The sequence below is a fragment of the Lithobates pipiens genome, unplaced genomic scaffold (assembly GCF_037356315.1).
Source record: "Lithobates pipiens isolate NorthernLeopardFrog02 unplaced genomic scaffold, aLitPip1_a1.2 Scaffold_22, whole genome shotgun sequence".
NCBI classification, from domain to species: Eukaryota; Metazoa; Chordata; class Amphibia; order Anura; family Ranidae; genus Lithobates; species Lithobates pipiens.
In genome coordinates, this window is record NW_027507784.1 from 100,040,350 (window position 1) to 100,067,165 (window position 26,816).

Below are 26,816 nucleotides of genomic sequence, written 5' to 3' on the forward strand. Positions count from 1 at the left end.
TTCTGACTCCTTTTATTCTGTATGTTACATACTCCAAACCCCCTGCTTTCTATGCATTACCCATTCCTTACCCCTGAAGCACGTACATTATTCGCGACTGATTCATGCATATGTATGTTAAACCCTACATTTCTCTATTGTACACAGTCCACGCCGTCTCCTCCTCCTCCACTGGCTGCCTGTGGGCTAGAGAGAGGGGTGCTCGGGTTCAGGCTCCACCCCTGCCATGTGGGGGGCCCCTGCCATTTAGGCGGTACGGGGCCCCATGATTTCTAACAGTGGCCCTTGTCACATGACCCAGCTTTTTCCCAGCCTGTCTGCAGGGAAACATAAGCAATAGAAGCTTCTAGTCCTTTTCTGCTGGTCGCATGTTGAAGATAAAAAAGCAACCTTCGGAATACAGAGTAAAAATAAATAATATCAGTAAGCTGTTATAAATTGCCATGCAAATATATATTTGAAATTAAATCTTTATTCGTTTTTGGCAGTAACATGGTGTGGTTGGATTTCTGCCAGTCGCACACTGTGTCACACCCCTCCAGCTTGTGTCTTAGAATAAGAGGGAGGTAAAGCCTCCATGAATTTACATGTAATATCCCGCTCCCATTGTGATTAGCTGGTTAGTGGGCATGGGGGAGAAGGGAGGGAGTTGGCTGTCATTTACCGCTGTGTAGATGCCCTGATGCGTGACTCTAGTCAATAGGGCAGCACAACAATAGGGCAGCACAGTGGTGTAGTGGTTAGCACTTTCACCTAGCAGCAATAGGGTTGCTGGTTCAAATCCCGACCATAACACTATCTGCCTGGAGTTTGCATGTTCTCCCTGTGCCTGCGTGGGTTTCCTCCGGGTACTCCGGTTTCCTCCCACACTCCAAAGACATGCTGGTAGGTTAATTAGACCCTGTGCAAAAAAAATTGGCCATAATATGTGTATGTGTATGTCAATGTTGTAAGTGTGTTGGGACTCTACAGGTTGAAGGACCGCATAAATAGCTGCAGATGGGCACCGGTGAAGAAAAGCGCCCTGAGGCGATTCAGTTCTTATAGGTAGCGCTATACAAGTCATTCATTCATTCATTCTAGTCACATGGGCTGCTCAGATGTGATAGTGAGGAAATGCTCAGCATAGGAACTCACTGAAAACTGAGCATGTGCAGAGTTGCCAGTGAGCAGGATCAACACGATTTTTCGTAGAATACAGAAAACTAATCTCATAGTGACGGAGTATAAACAGCATGTAATACACTATTTATTGATATTTTTTTATGATGTGGCTGTAGTGATTCAGTTATTTTAGACCTTCTCTATCATCAGCTGCCCTGTGTAAGGGCTACTTTCAAGAACGGAGGAGGGGATTAAGATTATAGAACAAAAAACTGCTTCCACTGCCCCCAAAAGGATCTTGATGTTCTACACCCACAATGAATGTTTATATCTGTGAGATCTGGCATCACTATGAATGTCTATGGGCCTGTTGTCTATCGAGTTGTATTGATCTGCTAAGAGCGAAGTAGGCTCAACGCAAACGTGCATAGAAAAAAATATTTTTATGTGTGCTGTTCACACCATACATGTTTGGTGGTGTAAACCATGCAATGCACTCTTTACAACACACCCAAGTGTGCATGCATTATACAGAGCATAACGTGTGCAGGCTGTTGTAATTAAACGCCAAGCCTACTGATCAATCCACCACAGAAGAGATGTGGAATCATCCAGTCAGTTACTCTTCATGTGATGAACAGCTGTAGGGCGCCATTATATCTGATTGGATGAGCCAGAATATTAGAATTTTTTCATTGTAAAGCGCTCTTTCCAACATGCAAGAAACATTGAATGTGCATGTATTCAGAAGCCGCTTAATCAGAATTTCAATTTTGATTGTGGGAATGCTTGCTTTTAATGTCCCCTGTGGACCTACTCTTAAGAGCTCTGCTTATCTTGTTGCAATCTTTGTAACATTAAATAAATGAGCAGTAATGAGTGGGAAATTATGGCAGCTACTTGTTCAGACTTCAGATGTTGCAATAAGAGTCCACTAACTTGGACCTTTTTTTTAAAATATATACATGTTCCAGTTAACGTACAGTATAGATAATTATGTAACCACTCTGACTTCCAACACGGACACAATATCACATACCTTCAAGGCCACAATGCCAGCCACACGACATTGATCAATAATGACAACCCAAGACAAAATAACTTGCCATAGACATATATACGACAGAGGTTATATTATAGCAATCTGTCCAACACTAGGTCTGCTGGAGATAGCCCTGGGGTATTCAGCCATGGGGACCATAATTTATCAAATTTGCTAGGGTACCCTCTGTGTTAATGTACTTTTCCAGACCGAGTGTACCCCCTATTTGGGTAATCCACTCTTTCAATGGAGGTGGGTCAGTTGACTTCCAATGTCTGAGGATTAGTTTACAAGCTTGAAAATGGGGCTCTAGCTATGGTCTGTTTAGGGATAGCTTTGATTAGAAGATCATTTGGGATACCTAGACGGCATGATTTGGGATCTTCCCAAAATGTTAACCTGAAATAACATGGACCTTACACTAAAATACTAGAGTTGTGGTGACTGACCTTTTAAAGGGCCACTCAATATACAAATTACAAACTGGTTTATGTAAATCGAAACATTTTGACAATCATTATGTAGTAACTCACTAGGTTATAGTTAATATGAAGGTGTTATAACGATGTTAGCTTGCTTCCTAACCACTAATTCTATTATGGTTAGCTGTATATTATTAGGAGCTCTTCAGATAACGTTGGGCTAAGCACTGCTCTTTTATACAAGGCTTCCTCTGATTGGCTGAGGTGGAGAATGTGACGTTACCTGCCCAACTCTCCTACTCAACCAGTCAGAGGCTGTCTTGTATACATTATAAAGCCCCCTGCACTCCCAGGAGGCCTCCAGTCTCCTGGGACAGCACTGCCAGCCCCTTATCATACACTGATCCTCCTGTGTCACTCTCATTTTAAATCAAAGCTTCTAAATACCTCCATTAAAGCCGCTCTCTCTCTTGTGGACCCAGTCATGTGACTGCTCTACTCTTTTTCACTGGCTGTCATGTGACCACTCTCCTCCATTCAAAAGCTACAGAGGAGGGGGCGCGAGGAGAGTGGCGTTAATTGAGTGATTTAGAGGCTTAGTTTTACATGGAGAGTGACACAGGAGGAGCGGTGTATGGCAAAGGGCTGGCAGTGTTTTTTTCTGAACTTTAAAGTATGTTGGCATGCTGCCCCAGGGCCAGGAGAGACGGGGTGGCCAGCCTAACACCCTTCCAATGGGTGGTACCCGGGGCGGACCGCCCAATCCCCGCCCCCCATTGGTAGAAAAAAACTGATATTTGCGTATAGCACGAAAGCACGGTTTAGCCTCTATTTTCAGGGTAAAAAAACTGCGTGTTATACGTCGATACGATACTTTTGGATCGCTGCCTGCTACTGGGTTTATGGCACACGCATGTGCGCCCCCCCCCCCCCCCCTGAAACACGCTGTGATTGTACACCACGGGAGTCTGTCAGCAGGTACTAGGCCAGTGATTCATGGCCAGGACCTGCTGATCGGCTGTGTCCAATCACAGCCCAGAGCCCTATGTTGACAACCACACACACACACACACACACACACACCATAGATTGTAGACTCTATAACTTTAATGCAAGCCAATCACTGTACACTTATTGGGATTTTTTTTTTATTGAATATGTATGTTTATAGCACAAAGTAACAAATGTGTTTTTCTTTTTTCCCCCAAAATAGTCCATCTTTTTTCATTTATTTAATAAAAAAAAAGCCAGTGGTGATCAACTACCACCAAAACAAAACCATTTGTGTGAAAAAATGATAAAAAGTTAGTTTGGGTACAGTGTTGCAGAATTGACAAAGTAGAGCAGTGCTAAATAGAAAAAAATGCCTGGTCATGAAGGGGTTAAAACCTTCCAGAGCTGAGGTTTTTTGGTATTCAGCACCTGCGCTACTTTAACTGGTAATTGCTCGATCATGCAACACTGTACGCAAATTAAATTTATATATATATATATGTATATATATGTATATATATATATATATATATATATATATATATATATATATATATATATATATATATATATATATATATATATATATATATATATATATATTTTTTTTTTTTTTTTTTACACAAATAAAGCTTTCTTTTGATGGTTATTAATCAACATTGGGTTTTTTTTTTTTATTAAAAAAAAAGACAGAAGATTTTGAAAACTAAAGATATATTCTACTTTCTGTAATAAAACATATCCATTAAAAAAAAAGAATTTCTTCATAAAGTGATCGCTGATCTGTGTACAGAGCCCTGTGTGTTTGTAAACACAGGACTCTGTGCTGTGATTGATTAAAGCAGACCAGCAGTTCTCGGCTGTAAATCATTGGCAGGGACCTGTTGACAAAATCCTGCTGTACCCATTGACAGTGTAGGTTGGAAGCATAACCCAGAATACAAGTACCTGATCCAGCCTGCTCATGCTGCCCTGCCATAGTAAATCCACTGTGGTTGGGCAGCAAGCAGTTAAAGCAGGAGCATTTAAGTTGTTTATACTTCCCAGGTAAGTTCTCCTGCATTTAGGAAAGCATAAGCCCCCGCGCACACAGTCGGAGATTCTGACAACCAAATCCGTCGGAGTTATTCCGACGGATTAATTCCGGAAGGGGTCCGGAAGTGATGTTGCATACACACGGTCGGACTCAGTTGTCGGAAAATCCAATTGTACATATCATGATGACGTTATTTCGTTACGATGGCACTACATTCAGGCTAGTAGCCAATAGCTTTGGTCTAGGAATTTGATCTGAGCATGCGTGGCACTTTGTCCGTCGGAGTAGGCTACACATGATCGGAGTATGTCCGATTGGAGCATTTTGGCAGAAAATTTTACCAGCAAGTTGGAAAAGTTGGTCCGTCGGATACTCCGATGGAAACAGTCTGATGGAGACCACACACAGTCGAAATATCCGACAAGACGGTGTGATAGGAAACACTCCGTCGGAATCTCCAACCGTGTGTACAAGGGCTAACACAGGTGCCAGTGTACATAGGTGTCCACACAGATGTCGGATTGGGAGCAGCAGATGTGTCTGTACAGCCAACATGTCCCAATTGACGTGAATGGGACTGCCTGCACGTGGATGCACATGTCATGGAGTCAAAACATGGCCCTCTCCTAGGTGTACGTTTTAAAGGCGAAGTAAAAAAAAATTAACATATTTTTATGGGTTAAAAAATGTGCAATTATTATTTTTTAAGACCTGGAACTTACAAAATATTGCACCCCCCGATCAGGTGATCGTAGATGCAGTATCAGCCTCCTGCACTCGCTGCCTATAGCTCTTTTGTCCATACATCCTCTGTACAGGCTTTCAGATCAGCAGTGTCATCAGCACGCTCGCAGTTCATTTAAACTACCGTATTTGCCGGCGTATAAGACGACTGGGCGTATAAGACGACCCCCTATTTTTCAAGTGAAAACATTGGTTTTGGGCAATACTCGTGGTATAAGACTACCCCCCTTCTGAGGCAACACCATTTAAAAAAAACATTAGAACGATTAAAAAATACAAAGCAAGAATGCCAACTACTCATCCGCCATGCTGTGTTATGTCATAAAGTAAATCAAACAATAATAACACAAACAGAGATCTATTGAATGCCACAACTCTGGAAAGTAGAATTTTTCACTAATCAAACCTATACCACTTTTGGGTTACATTCTATGGGAATTGTCCACAAAAATGCATTTAATAACCCCCCTGTCATATGTCCCAGATTTACCTGTCCCTCTTGGGTGCCTGAGACCTCAAAGGCAAATAGCAGGATGTATAGTAGTAGGAGATCAGTGAATGGATTTACCCAGGGAAGTATGGTGAGCGGTGTATTATTTTAATGAATACAACGCCTGCTTGGATTGGCAGAGGCTGTAGCATCATCAGCCCTTGCCTCTCTCTCTCTCTCTCTCTCACAAAGCCAATCCGAGCAGGCTACTCTATGTAGCCTGCTCGGATTGGCAGTGGTTGTTACTCCAATCCAAGCAGGCTCTGTATTCATTAATAGAATACATCGCTCGCCGGGATTGGCTCAACGGCGTATACTGTTTGTTGCTGAAGCCACATACAATATTAGCAGACATTTGGAGGCTGACATCCATCGGGCAGCATTGTATACCTGTATACCCGGCGTATAAGACGACCCCCAATTTTTGGGCATTTTGTTTAAGTGTAAAAGGTAGTCTTATACGCCAGCAAAATACAGTAAAAGTCCTTATGCCGTGGTGGCATCAACTGTCTGTCAAAAGGGGGGAGCAGGGGTTTGGTTCTGCGGGCGCTGTGACTTTTCGGTGGATGCACACAGCCCTGGCCAGGCTTGTGTATGCACAGGTCTTTCCTTTAGCAGCTCGCTAGCAATCAGAGACATCATCCAACAGGAGGGGGCCCATATGGTTTCCGAGACCAGCCTTGAAACCAAAAAATAAGAATTTTCCATGCACACATAAACGGTCAGAGGCGTTTGGAGGCTTAAGTGTTTAGGGACGGTAGAAAAAAACAGCCTGTGCTTCCAAAAGCAGAGGTTGTGGAGCTGTAAAAACCAATTTAAAAAACCCGCTAAACTCGTCCAAACACTGTAACAAGCTGTTAGCCGCGTTTGGCATTTTTAGGTGTTTTTACATTATAGGGAGTGTTTTTTTTACTGAAAAAAAGACAGAAATGCTAACGCCAAAAACTGGCCATAAACGCTACTCAAAAAAGCAGCTAACAGCGCGTTTTTTAGCGATGCTTTTTACTGGCAGCAACGCTGCCGTTTTTTAGTGTCCAAGTGCATTATTCCTCACTTGATTTCTGGAAGCATTTTCTGGACCTGCAGCGTTTAAAAAAAAAAAAGAGAGAGACTTTGGGAACTGTGTGTATTGTAGAGATGTACTGAATGGGGTTTTTATTTATTTTTATTTTGTCCAGACCCAAACTTTAAGAGAATGAAAAGCCAAATAGGGAAAACATGCAGATGATTTAAAAGTATCTCAACAATTTCATTTATTTATTTAAGTTTGGAAATTTAAGAGATAGCTCAGTCTCGTCTCATCAGTCATGAATATTTCAGCGTGTTTACTGATCACCGCAAACCCGCGTTTTTCGTATTCATGCCACATGTGCAAAAACGCTGAGATCATTTCTTTGATCAAGTATTCACTGCTCTTATTAGGAAGCCCTCCCATGACTGCTCGTTTCCTCGTCGAGCCCCTCATTCTTATTTAAAACTTCTTGAGTAGCCCCATTGTCTTTTGATTGCCGCAACATTTGTGCAGCTGTTTTCACTGATTAGAACTGGCAAGAAAACATATTTTTTTTCCCTCCATGTAATATTTCAATCTGCTGAATATATTTACATTGTAGTTACAAGGATGCTTGGCAATCATCCTGTGTATTTATATATACCACAATGTAGTGGTTGTTGTGCATTCACTTTTGTCACCTTTTTAACAAGTGCCTTAGATGTATGCGTTCTTTATCATACCAGCAATTTATTTTCTGCCCACAATACAATGGAGCCAACGTTTGCACACAATTCTTCTGTTTTTTTTTTTTCCTTCTTCCATACAGCGTATGATCTTCAATGGGCCTCACTTCCTTCCCAACCACAATCAACAAATATTATTGAACATCCTGCTTTAGGGGTTTCATGTGGGTATAGTGTCTATATGCTCATGTATCTGTGTATGCTTGATTATAAGTATTTGTCTATTATGGTGGCATGTCCAATTTGATTCCAGATGGTAAGGTCTTATTTTTTATTTTTTTGCATGAGACAATTCATTTTTTTTCAGCAAGATTTAAAAAAAAAAAAAAAAAAAGGAAAATTATATACAAGGTAGACATCGCATAATTGATACCCGAGCAACAGGATAAAGCTTAAAAGAGCAATGGATTTCAATAACTTTTTTTAAATCTATTTTTAACAATTGATTCATCAAAATGCATACTTGTACATGGGTGGATTGCTGCATAGGCAACGTTCACTGCAGTGGGTTCTGTAAAAAATTAAAGGTTCTAGACCAGTGGTCTCTAAACTGCAGCCCACGGGCCAGATTCCTCCCTTTGCTTGCCTTTATCTGGCCCTTGGGACACACTTCCTCCCTCTGACACCAACTATGGGGCACTATTCCTTCCGCTGACACCATTGATGGGTCACAATTCCTCCCACTGACACCAACATTGGGGTACTATTCCTCCTACTGACAACAATGATGGAGCACTATTTCTCCTATTGACAACAAAAATGGGGCAGTATTCTTTCCACTGGCACTAACAGTTTAGCACTACTCTGTACTGACACCAACGATGGAGGCACTATTCCTCCCACTGACACCAATGATGGGACACTATTCCTCCCACTGACACCAATGATGGGACACTATTCCATCCACTGATGCCAACAATAGGGCACTATTTCCCCCACTGACACCAACAACGGGGCACTATTCCTGCCACTAGTATTACTGATGGGGCATTATTCCTCCTAACCACTGGGGTCCTGTGTAATTTTTTTATACTTCCACTGACCACCAAGCCTGAGGCATTATCTACTTCCTCTGGCCACAGTCTGGCCCTGCTAAAGTCTGGGGGATAGTAAACTGGGCCTTTGTTTAGAAAGTTTGGAGACCCCTGTTCTAGACTGCTGCCCTTCCTGCCAGTGCAATCTAACTGGGTCCTTAACATTGCTGGCTCTGCACAGTTTGTCCATTTTTGTTATGCAATAGTTGACTGTGTACTAGTACAGTTAACCAACTATACAGCAGAGCCGAACTACTAGCAGACTACAGTGACAGTTTGCCTTACTTTACTAGTTTCTGGTTCTGTGTGTATCGACGCAAGTTGTCTTTCAATGATTTCCCATTCAGCTTTGGTGTATCCTCTGTCCTTGTGAAATCTGCTTTTGTTTGTATAATGCTAAGACCTACAGTAAAACATGGTATGAGAGAAATAGCCTAGAACAGTGGGTCTAGGGGGCCGGAGGTGTATATATGGCCCTGCTTGTAATCCCAGTGCAGATTTCATTACAGGGAGACAGGTTGGCCAGCATGTTCAATTAGCTGTTCCTGCTAAGAATTGGCAGCAAATCGTTTCACAACGTGGCCATAGACTTAAAGGATAAGCTCACCTTTTTTTAAAAAAAATATAAAAAAACGCAAATTTTTTTTGCAGGTAAAAAATGTGCATTTACAAGCCTGGAAAGCATTGCACCAGTGACCAGACCAGACTGATGCAATGCAGGTCTCCCACAGACTGTCAACATAACAGTTTCACTCTGACAGGAAGAATCAATTAACTACTACAGTGCTCCAGTGCTGCAGCCAGCAGGCAGGGATTAGATTGTGGCAGCGAGTGCGTGCGCGTTGGGGGGTTAGTGGCTGGTACATTTGTTACACCCTGAATATGGGTGTAACATGGTACAAAGGGTGAACCTATCCTTTATGAGTAAAGACTGGAAGATGCACATTCTGTACTAATCGTTGTGGATCCTAGACAAGGAACCTATGTTGGACATCAAAAAGAGAACATTACCACCCTCTTAGTAATATAGTACAAGTGGTAAGTTTTTAATGTTTGAATAGAATTTTCAAAAATGGCTGCATGCCAACATCGTAATTAACAAGAGAATAGCTTCAAAATGGGAGAAAAATAAGATGAAAAACAAATGTTAAAAAAATTAGGGGTAAATAGGTAGACAATTTTGTTTCCAATAAATTAGTTTGTTCATAGCTAGATCGCTTCGCCTGTATTAAGAAGCAAGAAGGGAAAAATCTCCCATATGCCAAGTATGCTGAGGATCCAATTCTGGAGCAGGGCCATAGAGGTCAAACTAAAGTCCTTACAACAGTCCTTCAACAACAGCCAATTTGAGAAGATTCCAAGTTATTATCTGATGCCCCTGTCTGCGATTTAGGACGCAAAGGCCTCTTGCACACATTACTCCTGTTTGAGCATCTATTTTTTTCAGCTGTTTTTTCTTGTATGTATTTGCTGGAGTTATCGCACATTATGCGCGCAAACTTATTCCCGTGTTTACAATATGTTAATATTTGCGCACAAATGTGCACAAACTGATGCATTTACACGCATGAGGCATAAATTTCTGACCAAAAATGCAGTTTTTTTTTTTTTCCTGAAGAAGAAGAATACACGGGGCTTGTTTACACGCTTGTGTGCATAGGCACATTACAATTAATGGGCTGTATTTGAGCTTAGTAAAAAAAATAAGCTGTACTGAGCTTTTTCAATATGCAGTGTGCAAGAGGCCAAACTGTTCTATGGTGCTCCTCCAGTTTCTAAGATTTGTCTGCCTCATGAATATTATATATTGAATATTTTATATATGTTTACATAGGATACCATTTATATATGATCATTGACAATTCATATTTTGCATTATTGTTGACTCGAGTGAAACTTTGTAACCTAATAATAAGAAAAGGACACACATTTCAGTTCTTTTAAGGAAAGCCATGTCATTTTAAATGAAAATTATGTTTAGAGCTTTTTTATTATATTTTTTTTAACAGGTGATGAAGATGAAGAAGAAACTGTAGCTCCAAAGCCCACAACTGTTCCTGAAGAGAACAAACCCACCAAGAAAGAAGAAAACAGTGAAGGTGCAGCCATTTGTTGTGTGTTGTGATTTCTTTTCTGTTCATGGTTATCGATGTAAAGGACCAAATGGGATGTCAAGCTGTATCCATTCTGCGTATATAGTATCATTACTGTGTAGTGGCTAAGTCTGCAGTATTAAGTACCAGAGGGCAGAATATTTTTATTTGCAAGCTTGTTTCCTATTGAGAAGTGATATGCCATAAAAAAGAGAATACAGAAAGGAACAGACATAATGGCCATCGCATGCTTTTTTAAATGCTTTCTCTTCTTATGCAGCAAATCCTTTTTTCCATTAGGAGCCTCCACGTTATATTGTTCCTTTGTATGAACACTTTAGACTGACGCTACAATTATTTCTCTTGAATTGTTTGCTAGTGTGCTAGGAAGTGAAAAAAAAAAAAGGAATTGTAAAGAAGAGGTTGAATTTCTGGCAAACAACTAAGCTGTTGACATCTGAATATATTTGGACTGTACTATCTCCAAAAGCACTTGTAGTTCTGCTCAGCCAGCTCTGCCTGAGCAGGAACCCCGGTTGTGCTCAATTGCCAGGTTCTGGAACTCATTGTAGACTACATTTACAGCAATACTGCCCAATGTAGGGCACACATCAGCCTTGGACAGTGAAGGTGCAGGAACATGTTGACCACTATGCAAAAGAAATTTAGCCCTGATTAGCATACATTGCAGCCCTGCCCTCTTCCTGTCTTAGCGTGGCAATGCAAAGGACTACAGGAGGCTGACACCAAGAAAACTTTAGGTGCATGTGCTAGCTCTAGCTCAGTGGTCTCCAAACTGTGGCTTAGGGGCTGAATCTGGACCTTTGCTTGCCTGTATCTGACCCTTGGGGCACTATTACCCCAATGGTAGGGTACCATTCCCCCTGCTGACACCATCGATGGCCATTATTCCTTTAATTAAAACCAAAGATGGGGCACTGATGCCAGGGCATTTTCTACTCCCACTGGCCACAGACTGTCCCCACTAAAGCCTGAAGGACAGTAAACTGACCCCTTGCTTAGAAAGTTGGAAACTCCTGCTCTAGCTTAAATTATTATTTTTCTAATATGCAGTTAAAGAGGAAGTAAACCCTGATGGGTTTACTTCCTCTTTCATTCCCTGCAAAGGCAAAGCATAATGGACTACTATGCATCGCATAGTAGCCCATTATGTGTCACTTACCTGACACAGGAGCCAGCGATGTCACCGCTGTCCCCTGTAGTCCGGCGCATCCATCTTTTCGGTGGGGTCTCGCAGCTCCGCCGCTGTCATTCGGCGGAGCAGCGATGACGTCACTCCCGCGCATGCGCACGGGAGCCGACACGCGCGGCAGCTCTATTGTTGGAAATGCCGCGCTCAGTGCGCCCGCGCGCCGCTGTCTACGGCGCATGCGCCGTAGACAGCGGTGCCTGTCTTCGGGGAAATCTCTCCTAAACTGTATAGGTTTAGGAGATATTTCTTGGACCTACAGGTAAGCCTTAATCTAGGCTTACCTGTAGGTTAAAGTGGTTTGTAAGGGTTTACAACCACTTTAAACAGTAAGTGTATCTGTGTGGAGTTCAGCCTCCACCTAAGGCTTTACACATAACAATTTAGAAATCTAGCACAATGTCGAGGTAGCTGTATGTCACATGAGGCAGGTATTGTATGTAGCTGTCAGCAGGCAGTGGAGGAGTTTAGATTGAAGAGGCAGAAGGAAGGATATCTAGATGGGATTGATGTTGGAAAGGAAAATTAATTACATACAGGATTCAACCTGGGATGCAAGTTGGGAGTAAACATGCTAATACCCTGCGGAGAACTTTGAGGAACTATTAGTGCTCTTGTCACATGGTGTCAAGTTCACAAATCGGATCCCACGATACTGTTTATTATGTTGGACTAGACAAGGGTGCCAGTTCAAGCTCCCACTGTTGGGGGGGCCAGACTATAGTTTGAAAAAAAAAAACATGAGAGAATTCCTATGCACACATCTTATTTGTAGTGTAAAAAAAAAAAATACAATATTTAAAATAACAATTTTAATCAACGTAACCTTATTTAATATTTCACAGAATCTCCTCATCACAGCCCCAGCCCCCCCATCCATCACAGATCCCCCATCACAGATCCCCCATCACAGATCCCCCATCAGAATCCTTTCTATCAGAGACCCCATCACAAATCCCCCCCCATCATAGACACCCACAGACTCTTCTCCCCCCCCCATCATGATGGACTCTCTCCCCCCCATCACGGACTCCCTCCCCCCCATCACGGACTCCCTCCCCCCCATCACGGACTCTCCACCCCCCCCATCACGGACTCTCCACCCCCCCCATCACGGACTCTCCACCCCCCCCATCACGGACTCTCCACCCCCCCCATCACGGACTCTCCACCCCCCCCATCACGGACTCTCCACCCCCCCCATCACGGACTCTCTTAACCCCCAATCACGGACTCTCTTAACCCCCCCATCACGGACTCTCTTAACCCCCCCATCACGGACTCTCTTAACCCCCCCATCACGGACTCTCTTAACCCCCAATCACGGACTCTCTTAACCCCCCCCCCCCATCACGGACTCTCTTAACCCCCCCATCACGGACTCTCTTAACCCCCCCATCACGGACTCTCTTAACCCCCCCCATCACGGACTCTCTTAACCCCCCCATCACGGACTCTCTTAACCCCCCCCCCATCACGGACTCTCTTAACCCCCCCCATCACGGACTCTCTTAACCCCCCCCCCATCACGGACTCTCTTAACCCCCCCCATCACGGACTCTCTTTACAACCCCCCATCACGGACTCTCTTTACACCCCCCTCCCCACAGACTCTTTACACCCCCCTCCCCACAGACTCTTTACACCCCCCTCCCCACAGACTCTTTACACCCCCCTCCCCACAGACTCTTTACACCCCCCCTCCCCACAGACTCTTTACACCCCCCTCCCCACAGACTCTTTACACCCCCCTCCCCACAGACTCTTTACACCCCCCTCCCCACAGACTCTTTACACCCCCCTCCCCACAGACTCTTTACACCCCCCTCCCCACAGACTCTTTACACCCCCCTCCCCACAGACTCTTCACCACCCCCCTCCCCACAGACTCTTCAGCACCCCCCCCTCACAGACTCTTCACCACCCCCCCCCCCACAGACTCTTCACCACCCCCCCCCCCCCCACAGACTCTTCCTCCCCCATGAAAAAGCTCTCCAATCACAGATTCCCCCCTCCCCCAATCACAGATCCCTCATCACAGAGCCCTCCAGCAGTATTACATTGCCTCTTTCATGAGATCACAGCACTCCAAAAGTCCAGCCCCATTGTCCAGACCTGTCATGTTTCTTGTCTTGTGTGATTAAGGTAGCAAAGGCGAGGGGGAGTGCTGCAATCTCATGGACGGGGCAGTCTGCAGGCCGGGTAAATCAGCCTGGCCTACAGGCCATAGTTTTGAGGACCCCTAAACTAGATGGACTGGTTTTTTTTCAACCAGACAAACTATGTAACCATGATCAATGATTTATAACACATTTGTATGAGCAAAAGATATTTGAGTCTTTGCTAGAAGTTAATTTTAAAGTGTACGGTTGATCACCATAGAGTTATTAGGATGGTATTTCCATTACACATGGGACACAGGGCTTTTAACATTTACAGATCGCAATTATATGGCTTCTGTGGTCATGTTCCCTCCTGCCTCCCAAACCTACGGTTGGCCCATCACTATGAAAGGCAGCCTCCCACACCTCACGGGCTCTGGTCTGCTCTATCTTGCCTCCCACACCTTATGGTCACGGGCTCTGGTCTGCTCTATCTTGCCTTCCACACCTTATGGTTGACCCATCACTGACGGGGCAGCCTTCCACATATTATGGTTTACCCTTTACTATGGTGGGGCAGCCTGACTGACCAGTAGTGAGGAGCATAAATTGGTTGGTCAAAGCCTATGACAAATAAAGCCGGTTGATGCTTGCACAAGGTTTTTGGCCTTTTAATGCACTCTACAGTAAAACATTGCTGATGACGTGCCAGTTTATTGGCAGAATGGTGCTATCTTGAGCTCTGCTTGAAGCTGTCCACCAACTTCTGCTGTGAACTTTGTGGGATCTTGATTTGAGTGCTGTTTATGCGATTATGACCATCTGTATGTAGGCTGTGGTAGTGGATTTCTGTCACATGCTGGTAACATGTTATCCTAGTTACCCAGGTTTGTAATGATCTTCCAGCCCCACCACACGAGCTCACAGAAGAGGAGAAACAACAAATCGTTCACACCGAGGAGTTCATCAGTTTCTTTGACCACAGCACAAGAATTGTGGAGCGTGCCCTTTCTGAACAGATCAACATTTTCTTTGATTACAGTGGCAGAGATCTAGAAGAAAAAGAAGGGTAATTATTATTTTACATTACTTCAATTTAGTACTCATTTAAAATAATTAGCTTTTCTAATCAAGCTATTTATTTTTACAGAGAAATACAAGCAGGTGCAAAGTTGTCTCTGAACAGACAGTTTTTTGATGAGCGTTGGTCAAAGCATCGTGTTGTTAGCTGCCTGGATTGGTCCTCTCAGGTACTGAGAATAAGACTTTCTGATTGTTATGAAAGATTTTGCAAAGCTACAAAACCAATGAACAAATTTAATAAAATGGCGTGAAGAGCATTTTGGCTAAATGTTAATTGCGAGCATGGTGGTTTCATATATTGATGTTTTATTTTCAGAAAAATAATAAAAATAGAGGGTTTTTTAAATAGTTTCTCAGAGCACTTTTGCCCATGAATGCTTTTTTTAAATAAAAAAAATGTATAGCATAGGTTATATTTCAAGGAGAACTCATACTAAATAAATATGAATAGCCCATTAATAAAAAGAGGAGAAAATACCTTTTAATCCATCGCTGTCCTCTACAGAAAGTTGCCTCTATAGAACGACAACTAATGTCATTAAACCCACTTCCTCTGAGCCCCAGCTACCATGGGCCTACTTCTTGATGGTGGAGGTGCGTCACCACAGCAGTGGGTACTGCTGCTTTGAGTGTCATTAAATGAGTGCCATTCTCTGCAGCTGTAAGGACTGCCCACTAACTTGAACTTTTTTCTAGTTTAATCAATGTTTAATAAGTTTTCAAAGTACAAATTGGGGTACAAAATAGAAGTCCACAACCAGCAGGAGGCAAGCAACCAAGTCAGGCGGTAAGGTTAGATGTTACATTATTACAGACGGGCTTAACATATTGGAACATGTCCAGTAACAAATAGTCATAATGTCTACAAATTATTTCCTTTTCATAACAAACGGCAATCAGAAATGACCAGTATAAGACGAGCAAAAGTGTGCAGGAACAGGCAAGTCCTGTCTGTGCACAATACCATCCTAACATCAGCATAGATAAAGTAATAGAGTAGGATGGGCTTGTGGTTGAACCTGTGACTTTACTGGATTCACCAGAAGATTTGGAAAGAAGCGGCTTCGGCCCATAATTATACAATGAGGATGTTAAGTTCAATTATATTGGTAGATTTAATTTTTGCCATTGTTGTCCTCATTCGTCCTTTTGGTAATCTTGGACCTTTTTAATAAAGATGTCATATGCTAAGAGTCATACAACTTGGGGGGGCCTCTTAGGGCTGGTTAGTATTGGAACCTCCCGTGAACTCCTGTCACCTCCAGATTATTTCAAATGAAGGTGAAAATTGTGAGCCATTTTATGGGTCATTGTAAAGGTCATTTGTTTCAGCAAGAGAAGGAAATCCATTACAGTAGTGCTTTTAGGATTTATGTTACTTGTTAAATGCTAATAAAGCACAACACAGCTAGGATTTATTAACTTAACAGAGACCTAAAACAGTGGCAATGGAGCATGATGACCTTTCGTTTAAAGATGAAATCTATGTAAATATATAAAAACACGTCTTGGCTTATTCCTTAAAGGAAGCCTGTCGGGACTGCTGTTGTAATTTTGAAGGCGCATATGGCATGGCTGTAATTCTTATCCTTTCTTTGCTGCTTGTGAGCCACTGACCTTGAACAAAGATGCAGGTGAGGTTTCCTGTCTTGTGATATTCTAGGTCAGTGGCTCTTCAAGAAGGGTAGAAAATTAAAAATGACAGCCCCATAGCTCCACCTTCAAATTAATTTCAGCAATGGCAGCTTCTAAGTAACTGTCCAGACAACTTATATAAATGAATCACACAGGTAAATATTATACACAGCAATTTTTTATTTTTTTTTCAATTGGCCAGTGCGACTATCTGAAATCTGTGGCTATGATGTACTACACAACAAGCCAAAATCACAATCAGTGGCGAACAATTGGAGTTCAAATACATTTTGGATTTATAAAATAGTGAGGAAAAGCTGGAACTGTCTATGAATCTCCCCAGTAGGGACACAAACAGTAATAGAAATGGCATGTTTTTTCCCATTTCCATTCTATGGACAAGTGGAAAAAAAGGGGTTTTGGGAGAAAAAATAAAAATAAATCTTTCCTTTGAAATCATTTTAAATAACAAACCATGTTCTACTTGCCCCTGATCCTCTTCTTTTTTTTTGTTGTTGTTGTTGAGTGGAGATATACTTTCCTAATCCACCAATCTTCCAAACACAAGACCGGCCCCTGCCGCTCTTGCCCCCCCACACACTAGTGGTCTTGTGAATGGACTGGTCCTGACGTCATCCTGCCCATAGACATGCTCTGGACACGAGGACGGCAGGAACAGTTCACCGATGAATGTTGGGAATGCGGTTTTACAGAGGATTGGGTAAACGTAGCAGTTAACCTATCCAGTGCAAGCACAGCCCCACTGCATAAGAAAAATACATTTTTTCAGAGTTCTGCTTTAAGGGAAATAGTGTTCCATGACAGGCCTAACAGCCAGAGGATGGAAAGTGTCTGCAGGTTTAGCAACTGCTGGAAAATATTACCAATTTTAACACAATGGATATATATATGCATTGCATATAATGTATTGCATTACAATAGCATAGATTCATTCAGAGTGAATTTGTCATACTCTTTTTTTTTTTTCCAAAGATAAATATTTATTATAGCATGAGGGGGAACGCCCATGCAGAGCAAACTAAGCCATTACACCACTGGGATCAACCTAATTCAGTATTATCAGCATTTATTGGAAACAAAAGCAAGGTACCATATGACCTGAGTGTTAATTGGTTTTATTTTATAGTTTGAAGAGGAGTTTCCATAAAATAAAATAAAAATTAAGTCAGCAGCTACAAATACTGCAGCTGCTGACTTTTAATAATCGGACACTTGCCTGTTCCAGGGTCCAGCGATGCAGGGGGATCTAAGCCCCTAAGATCCGGGACCTGTCACGTGTCCCGGATGACTGACAGGAGGGAGGGGGCAGAGCTCAGCCCTTCCTGTGCCGAGGGGAAGTGATGTCACCAGCCCAGGCACTGAAGGAGGCAGACTACGAGGGACCCCCTAGCAACAGGCATTTAGAGGTGAGTTAAACATTTTTTTTTCCAAATGTTATTTTTTTTTTTTTTTTTTTTTTTTTATGATTTTTTTTTTTTCTGTGGAATACCACTTTAACTTCCTTTATAGTACCTTATACCTTATAAAAATACCTGTTATCTTTAAGTTCCAGTGGAGTTCTTGTGTATGTTTTTTTTTTTTTTTTTTCATTGTGATCCTTTGTGTTTTCCACCTGTCCAGTACCCCGAGCTACTTGTAGCATCCTACAACAACAACGAGGACGCCCCTCACGAGCCAGATGGCGTGGCACTCGTGTGGAACATGAAATACAAGAAGACAACCCCAGAATATGTGTTTCACTGCCAGGTACAAAGGCAAATGCTTTGTTAATTATCTGGATGCGTACTTCCCTACTCCCCCAAATACTAGTATTTAGCATAATGATTTCATTGCTCCTATTTAAACCACATGCATCTGCAAGCATACGCTGATTGAGCTCTTCATCAATTTAAAAAAGAAAAAGAAAATCTTTCTCTTTTTTTATTTTTCTCTATTGGACCTTTCTGACATCATTCATATAGTTTAACAATGACTGAAAAGCTGCATGCTACTTCCCTTCTGATTTGTATTAATGCAAGTCCTCCCCATCTAAGCTGCTTTCTCATGCCAGACAACATGTTTTGGACCATTAAACGAGTAGGATGTGGCCTGGGGAGATGGAAACGGACTTGTTTAAGTGGAAACACATGCTCAGAATGTGCTGTAAATTTTAAGCAAAAAGAGAAGCTTTAAATGTGTTTGCCAACAAGTGAGCAACTTCTATTTTCTTCATGTCAAAATTGCCAGAGTTTATTGTGATGGATTAAATGTAGCATGTAATCCCGAGCTGTCAGATTACTGTCAGGGCACAGCCGTCATAACTGACAAATGTTAATTTTGCAGAAACTGATATGAGAAAACCCTTAAATGTTTCTACAGTAAAAAACGGAAGTTCTGTGAAGGTTTTAAGTGATTGTTATGCCTTCACAGAAATTTTCTTTAGCTGTCCTAAAAAAACAGCTATTGCAACAGCAGAATAAAAAATTATACTTAAGCATCAAACTTTTTAATTAAAAAATTTAGCATAAGGTGAGTTTTGCATAACTCTAAAGTTGCATATAGCACTGCTATTATATACGTTCTTTTTCTTTTTAGGTTTACACTGATACAGAAATTAACCCCCCTCCCACCACCCCATTATTTTTCAATAATCATTAAAAAAAGCCAAAAACTTTGATTTATAGTTTTTGTGTTAGCTGGTCACATGACTAAATTACTTGACATTTATCATGTTCTTTAGTGTGGGTGCCTAAGCAGAGCCAGCAAATCAGAAGCTCTGCCTGAGCTGCCAGATTTGGTCACATGACCAGCTATCATGGGAGCTCAGCACTGCATTTTTTTTTTTTTTTTGCAGAATACATTATTTCAGGATTTTTTTCTTTTATTGCTTTTATATTGTAAGTAGGAAAGATAAACTGGATGACAGAAGGGAGATTACATTTCTTTGTACATTCTGCCTTAAGACTGTAACAAGAGCATAGGGAAGGGATATCTCATCACTGTGGATATGAGAACCTTCCTTGCTGCTGGTAAATGGATAGGAAGGTATAGCATATTTACTTGTTTTACACTTTTTTTTTTTTTAGTTACAATGCTGTGGAAAAAGTATTTGCCCCCTTTTTGTGTTTGTGTTTTTTTTTTTTTTTTTTTTTCTATATTTGTCACACTTAAATGATTATAAATGAAATGTTTTTAAATGATGATTTCATTTATTAAGGCAAAAAAGCTGTTCAAACCTGCCTGGCTTTATGTGAAAAAATAATTGCCCCCTAAACTTAATAACTGGTTGTGCCACCCTTGGCAGCAACAACTGCAATCAAGCGTTTGCGATAACTGGCAATGAGTCTTTCACATTGCTGTGGAGAAATTTTGTCCCACTTCTCTTTGCAGAATTGTGTTAATTCAGCCACATTGCAGGGTTTTCCAGCATAAACTGCCTCTGTAAGGTCATGATGCAGCATCTCAATTGGATTTAAGTCCGGGCTTTGACTAGGCCAATCTAAAACCTAAATTTTGCTTTGAACCATTTGGAGGTGGCTTTGCTGTTGTGTTTCGGATCATTGTCCTTCTGCATAACCCAAGTGCACTTGAGCTTGAGGTCACGAACTGATGGCTGGACAGTCTCTTTTGGGATTTTCTCTTAGAGCTCAGAATTCATGTTTTCCATAATTAATGGAAATCGTCCAGGTCCTGAAGCTGCAAAGCAGCCCCAGACCATCACGCTACCACCACCATGTGTAACTATTGGTGTGATGTTCTTGTTATGAAATGCTGTTTTCGTTTTGTAACTGGAGGCATACCTTCCAAAAAGTTTGATTTTTGCCTCATTAGTCCGCAGAATATTTGCCTAAAAGTCTTGGGGATAATAAAGATGTTTTTTGTTAAATGTGAGATGAGCCTTTGTTTGGTCAGCAATGGCTTTGGCCTTGGAACTCTCCCATGGATACCATTTTTGCCCAGTCTTTCTTATTGTTGAATCATGAACACTGATCTTACCTGAGGCAAATAAGGCCTGCAGTTCTTTAGACGTTGTTCTGGGTTCTTTTATGACCTCCTGGATGAGTCTTCATCATGCTCTTGGAGTAATTTTTGTACTCCGGTCACTCCTGGGAAGGTTCACCACTGTTCCAAGTTATCTCCATTTGTGGATAATGGCTCTCCCTATGGTTCACTGGAGATCTGAAGCCTTGAAAATGGCTTTGAAACCCTTACTTGACCGATACATGTACATTACTTTTTTTCTAAATTGTTCTTGATCTTTTTTAGATTGTGGCATGATGTGTGGCTTTTTGTGATCTGTTAGCATGCTTCAGTTTGTCAGAAAGCTTCTGATTGTGATTTCTTGATTCAACAGGTCTGGCAGTAATCAGGCCTGGGTGTGGAAAGTGAAATTTAACTCAGCTTTCCAAAACATTGTGGTTAGTCACAGTTCATACATGATTCAGTATGGGAGGGGGTGATTACTTTTTCAGGTTTTAACAGCTTTTTTCCCTTAATGAAATAGTCATTTAAAAACTGCATCTTGGGTTTAATCAGGTTGTCCTTGTTTAATATTAACATTTGTTTGATCTGAATCATTTAAGTGTGAGGAAAATGCAAAAAAATTTAAAATCAGGAACGATTTTCTAAAATCAGGAGCGATTTTCTTAGCTAAGCACACCCTACTGCCTGCATGCTAGTGCTAAGGGCAGCTGGACTCCAGTAAGTAACTGCTACATGAATCATATGCCCTTACTCAAGATGGCCATGGCCAGAAATACTAGGGGGAAGTGATTTCTTAGCAAAATAAAACATGGAGACATGGGCAGATGGGGTATTTCTGTTGAATTTTAAAAATGAATTTGATTATGATTTTGGTTTGTGGTGCTTAGATGCAGTGTAGTTATGCTTTAAGAATTCCAATTCCACCAACGAATCAATGATGCTTTACAGAGGCCTTTTAGGGGAGTTTACTCTTGGATACTAGGCTTCTGTTGGATTGCCCTTGGCATGGAGGATGCACATAGGTCAGTGATGGGACTTCTGCAACCTCAAATGTGTCTGTTTCACTATAATCTGTGGTCCATGTTGGTGTAATCTAGACCAACCTTTCTCAACTTTTTCAATGCAGATAAACCCTTTAAATAACTTTCCAGTCTCGTGGAACCCCTGCTAAAAATGATTATATCTACAACTCACCATGATACATTTAGTGTGATGGTCAGTGGGACAAATGCTCCTTACCCTTATGAGCATTGGTAAACATGACCCCCTTATAGATAAAAAGATCAATGGTGTCAGTAGGAACCTATCTGAGAGGCATAAAGAACCCCCTAGCAACCCCTGGAGCCAGAGAGTTAATTGAATTAAAAGCGTAAGGGATCTTTTTTTGTCCATTGGAGGGCACAGTGAGTCTTAAAGCTTCAGGATTTACTGCTGTCTTCAGGGGCATTGGACACTGACAAACAAAAACTGCCGGCCAGCCAAGGGTATAATCTCTCCTATTACTAGCATGCCTCAGTTTTCTTGTTTGTCCTAAAAGGAGGAATGTCTTTTCTCTAGCTCTGCTGCTTTATAGACTAACCTGTGATTTTTCTCTAGCAATTTTATCTTAAATCCATTACTTTTCTCTCTACCATTGTTGGAAGTTTCCATTCTGATTTACAGCTGTCCAGCATCCAGTTGTCCCCAGCCTGGCTTTTAAAACATACTACATTCCACCCCTGCTGGACTATACAGTATATTCCTTTCTAGAAAGTGACCTTAAAGCGGGAGTCCACCGGGACTCCGCGTTTTTTTTTTTTTTTTTTTTTTTTTTTTTTTTTTTTTTTAAAGCCAGCAGCTACAAATACTGCAGCTGCTGACTTTTAAAATAGTGACACTTGCCTGTCCAGCGCACCCGCGATGTCGGCACCCGAAGCCGATCTCTAGATCGTCTCTCGGGTGCTGCCTCCACCATCTTGGGTATGGGAATCAGGAAATGGAGCCTTTCGGCTTCATTTCCCGGTTCCCTACTGCGCATGCGTGAGTCGTGCTGCGCAATAAGGACGGTCCCCGCTGCCTCTGGGATCTGTGTGTTTCCCAGCAGGCAGCGGGGCACTTGCGGAAAGGGACGGGCACTTGCGGAAAGGGGCGTAATCAACGCCCCTTTCCGCAGAGAGCTATCCCGGAAGTGGGTGCAGATACCTGTACTGTACAGGTATCTGCACCCCCCTCCCCCCTGAAAGGTGCCAATTGTGGCACCGGAGGGGGGGAGGGTTCCGATGAGCGGAAGGTCCACTTTAGGGTGGACCTCCGCTTTAAGGTACTGAATTCCACATAGGACACTTTCTAGATTCAGTTTTGGTCTAGTTAGCAGCAGAGTGCTTTCCAGTTCATTGATGCTGCCAACGTCTGCAGCCTGGAGTCATGTTGTCCTCTGCTGTTGGTCTCTCCCACCCTCGTAGTCCTTCTTTGCTCTGTCTGGTGTAGTTGAGTCCTCTGCCCTTTCATCTGAAACTTTTTTTTTTTATTATTACAATCATGCTGGACTTTGACTCAAATTACCTAGTTTTTTTCTGACTCTGATGACAGGGGCCATAAATACACTCTCATGCCTTCTCCAACTTATTCAGTATATCTGATTTTAATTATGGTCTTAGCATCTTTTAACCTAGTTGCTAACTTAAGGACCTTGTTGGATGATCTTCTTCTTTTTTTTTTTTTTTGTCTTTTTTTTGTTTGTTCCCTTTTCAAATGACCTTACCCCTGAGGAGTCAGTCTACTGATATTACTCCTAAAATAAATCCCAAAAGATAGTACCCACTTTTGTTTTGCGAAAAAAACAATCCCCTCTAGGTAATCCATGTTCATTTCAATGTTTTTAACAAACTGTTGCACATTCCTACATGATCCTGCTTTGAAGAAAAAGCTATTTGTGCTTACTGATTCTGAACTGGAATGCTTTTTTGATTTTTTTTCATTATTAATCAGCTGATGCAGTGTTCGTAAGCTAAAAGTTGCAATATCAGCATCCCTTCCAAAGCCATTAATCTTTTGGTTACATAGTCAGGTTGAAAAAAGACATAAGTCAGTCTAGTTCAACCACAAAATAATGGAGTTTGGAGTGGTTAATGGAGTATCTCACCAAAAATGAATTTTATGTTTTAGAGGATGCCTAAAATCTGACCTGTATCTCAGTGCAGACTTTGGGGAAAATCAGTGAGCCAATCACACAAGCGGGGAATTTCCTTTCTGGAGAGGTTCTGTAAACCAGCTGTGTACAGAAGGCCTCCAGGTTGCCATGTTGTATTGAATTTTACGGCTAATTACAGCAACTTCAGACTGAAAATGAATCAATTGCAACATGGCTTGTATAGCAATTGTATATGCTAGATTACTTTTTTCCCCCACAAAAGTGGAGTTACTCTTTAAAACTGCGGTGTTCATCACTCTAAGGCTGGGTTCACACTGCAGACGGATGCGCATGACATCAGGGGTCCAATGCATTCCTGTTCTCTGTTTGAGGGACATATCGAGCCCAAATTGTTGCCTGAATTTGGACCTGAAACGGAGTCAAAGACGAACAGGACTCCTGTGTAATTTGCTCCGCAGCCACCCTGGAGATGTGTGAACCGGCTCCATTGAGAGCTGGTCACAATCTCCCGTCATGCAAATTGGATGTGGAGAAACCCACATCCAATTCGCACTAGTGTAAACCCAGCCTTAAACTAGATGGTCAGTGTTGCTTCTATCGATGCTCCTTCTAACCTTGGGTCATATTGAGTCCCTAAGGTGGCAACATTTTTCCTTATGCAAATGCTTTTCCAGCTGCATCTGTGAGAAGATGGAAAGCGCTATGATGAGTTGTTTTCTCCCCTTATTACTTTTTGGCTTTAAATCCATTTGCTGAGAATTTTCTTGAAAAGTGGATCCAGTTGTGTTTCGCCTTAACAAAGGTGACTCAGGTTGTGGTGGAACACTGGAAATTGATCTAAACAATTCATGTCTATTTAGAGGACGTCCAGCCAATAAAACCATGTTTTCCAAAAGCTTTCCTCCCTGCCTTTGCAGTGTTGACCTAAGTAATAATTAGAAATATTTGTATTACATTATTGGAATTCTGTTATGATGAAGGATGTTTAAGTGGTCTTTTTGTTTTTTTGTTTCAGTCTGCTGTAATGTCCGCAGCTTTTGCAAAGTTTCACCCCAACCTGGTAGTTGGTGGGACGTATTCTGGCCAGATTGTGTTATGGGACAACAGAAGTAACAAGAGGACACCAGTCCAGAGGACTCCACTTTCAGCTGCTGCTCACACTGTAAGTTTCTGTTGCTCACCAGTGCCATGCGTACATCGGTGTTGCCAGGCCAGCGATGTGCTGGTGTCTGCTGTAAAAATATTGTGCACAAGTGCACCTTAAAGCAGAATGTCAGACTTAATTTTTTTAAATCAATAAGCTATACACATATCTGCTTAATTATCTGCTTAAACATGTATAGGTTTTATTTTTGGATGAACCATTTATAAAAGTTATTGTAAAAATTTATAGTTGTGTTCTGAATTTTGGATTAGCTTGTGATGCAGTCATTGGGTTTGGAACCAAGCTAACATCTGATACTTTGTGATCTAAACAAACATCAGACCTGCATACAATGAATCTGGATATTTTTTTTTTTTTTTAATCCGCCACAACTAGAAGAACTAAAATTGTTTACTTAGTAGAAAAGAGACATCTGGATCCAACATTTAGGCTTACCACAAACACCATACACACACACACACACATTCAAAACTGATTGTAAAATCTCCTTTTGATTGACCATCAACTTTGTAGTGCATGGGCCTACCTGATTGGACAAACCAATAGAATAAATTGTTTATATGACCTCTTACATTTCACAGTTTTGGGGATCTAAAGGACAGAGATTGTACAATTACAGACCTGGAACAATTGTACTACAATTTAAGTGTCAACATTTCTCATCTCTATATTTGTTCCAAATCAGAAATTAATGAAGCCAGCACATTAGCATATATATATATATATATATATATATATATTATATATATATATATATATATATATATATATATATATAAATAATATTTTACAACCCCTTTAATATAAAAAGTAAAAAAATAGCGTTTTTCTTTTTCAAAATTGTCAGCATTTTTTTTGTTTATAGTGCAAAAAATTGGATAGAGTGGAGAGGGATTAGAACACCCGTCAGTGTTTATTGCTGTCTGTACCCCTGTTGTGGAGATTCACCCTCTCTATCTGTCCTGTTTACTATTTTCATTGAAAGTAAAAGTAAAAGAAAATCCCAAATTTTGGGTTGTCCCTAAAAAAGTAATAGAGATGAAATATTCCAATGGAGACACTAGATCTGGTGACTTGGGGGTCCCCAATGAATGCCTTAAATTTACAAGAATTTCTTCTCACTTCCTGTTTGGCTCTGGGAGAGGAAATATATTTATTTCAGGCACTTACAGGCCTCTTGCACACTGCATCTTGAAAACAGCTCAGTACAGATTATTTTTTTTTTTTTTTTACTGAGCTAAAATACAGCCCGTTACTTGTAATATTAATTAATTATGCCTAGGCATACAGGCAGGTAAACAAGCGCCGTGCATTCTTCAGTAAAAAGAAAAATCTGCATTTTTGAGTCCGTAATTTATGCGTAATGTGCACAAATATGCAAATTCCCATTTACATATTGTGCAGAACAAGAACGTGAGATGCACAAATACATACAAAAAAAAAGTCTGAAAAAGTAGATGCTCAAACAGGAGTACCATGTGGAAGAGGTCATATAGTGCCTTCAATTTACGCAGCACTTTACATATATATTGTACATTCACATCAGTCCCTGCCCTCAAGAAAATTAAGGGAAATCTCCACAATGGGACAAAAATCCAAAATGAAAAAAAAAAAGATTTGCCTATAGTTGTATTTTTTTTTGTAAAGCTCATAATACACAGTACAGTCTGGCAGTATATCTACCAACAGCTAGCAGTGCAAGGGCCTGCCTGATTGGATACAATTTAATTGAATCTTTTCGGTATGTTCTCATATTACATATGTTCGTTATACAAAGATTTCAAATTCTGATATTGCATGCCATATACAGGA

The 26,816-nt window shown here is 41.4% G+C and overlaps 1 protein-coding gene across 9 annotated transcripts in view; it reads left to right on the forward strand.

Annotated features, from left to right (window-relative positions):
• DYNC1I2 (dynein cytoplasmic 1 intermediate chain 2) overlaps positions 1–26,816 on the forward strand; it is a 160,521-nt gene that overhangs the window by 114,710 nt on the left and 18,995 nt on the right. For 5 of the 9 annotated variants that reach the window (XM_077447990.1, XM_077447994.1, XM_077447993.1 and 2 more), the window contains 5 exons: positions 10,612–10,701; positions 14,887–15,076; positions 15,158–15,257; positions 18,367–18,492; positions 24,855–25,001. In XM_077447990.1, coding sequence (XP_077304116.1) covers positions 10,612–10,701; positions 14,887–15,076; positions 15,158–15,257; positions 18,367–18,492; positions 24,855–25,001 — 653 coding nt within the window. The remainder of the gene's footprint in view (positions 1–10,611; positions 10,702–14,886; positions 15,077–15,157; positions 15,258–18,366; positions 18,493–24,854; positions 25,002–26,816) is intronic. The other 4 variants (XM_077447992.1, XM_077447996.1, XM_077447995.1 and 1 more) reach the window with 1 other exon arrangement.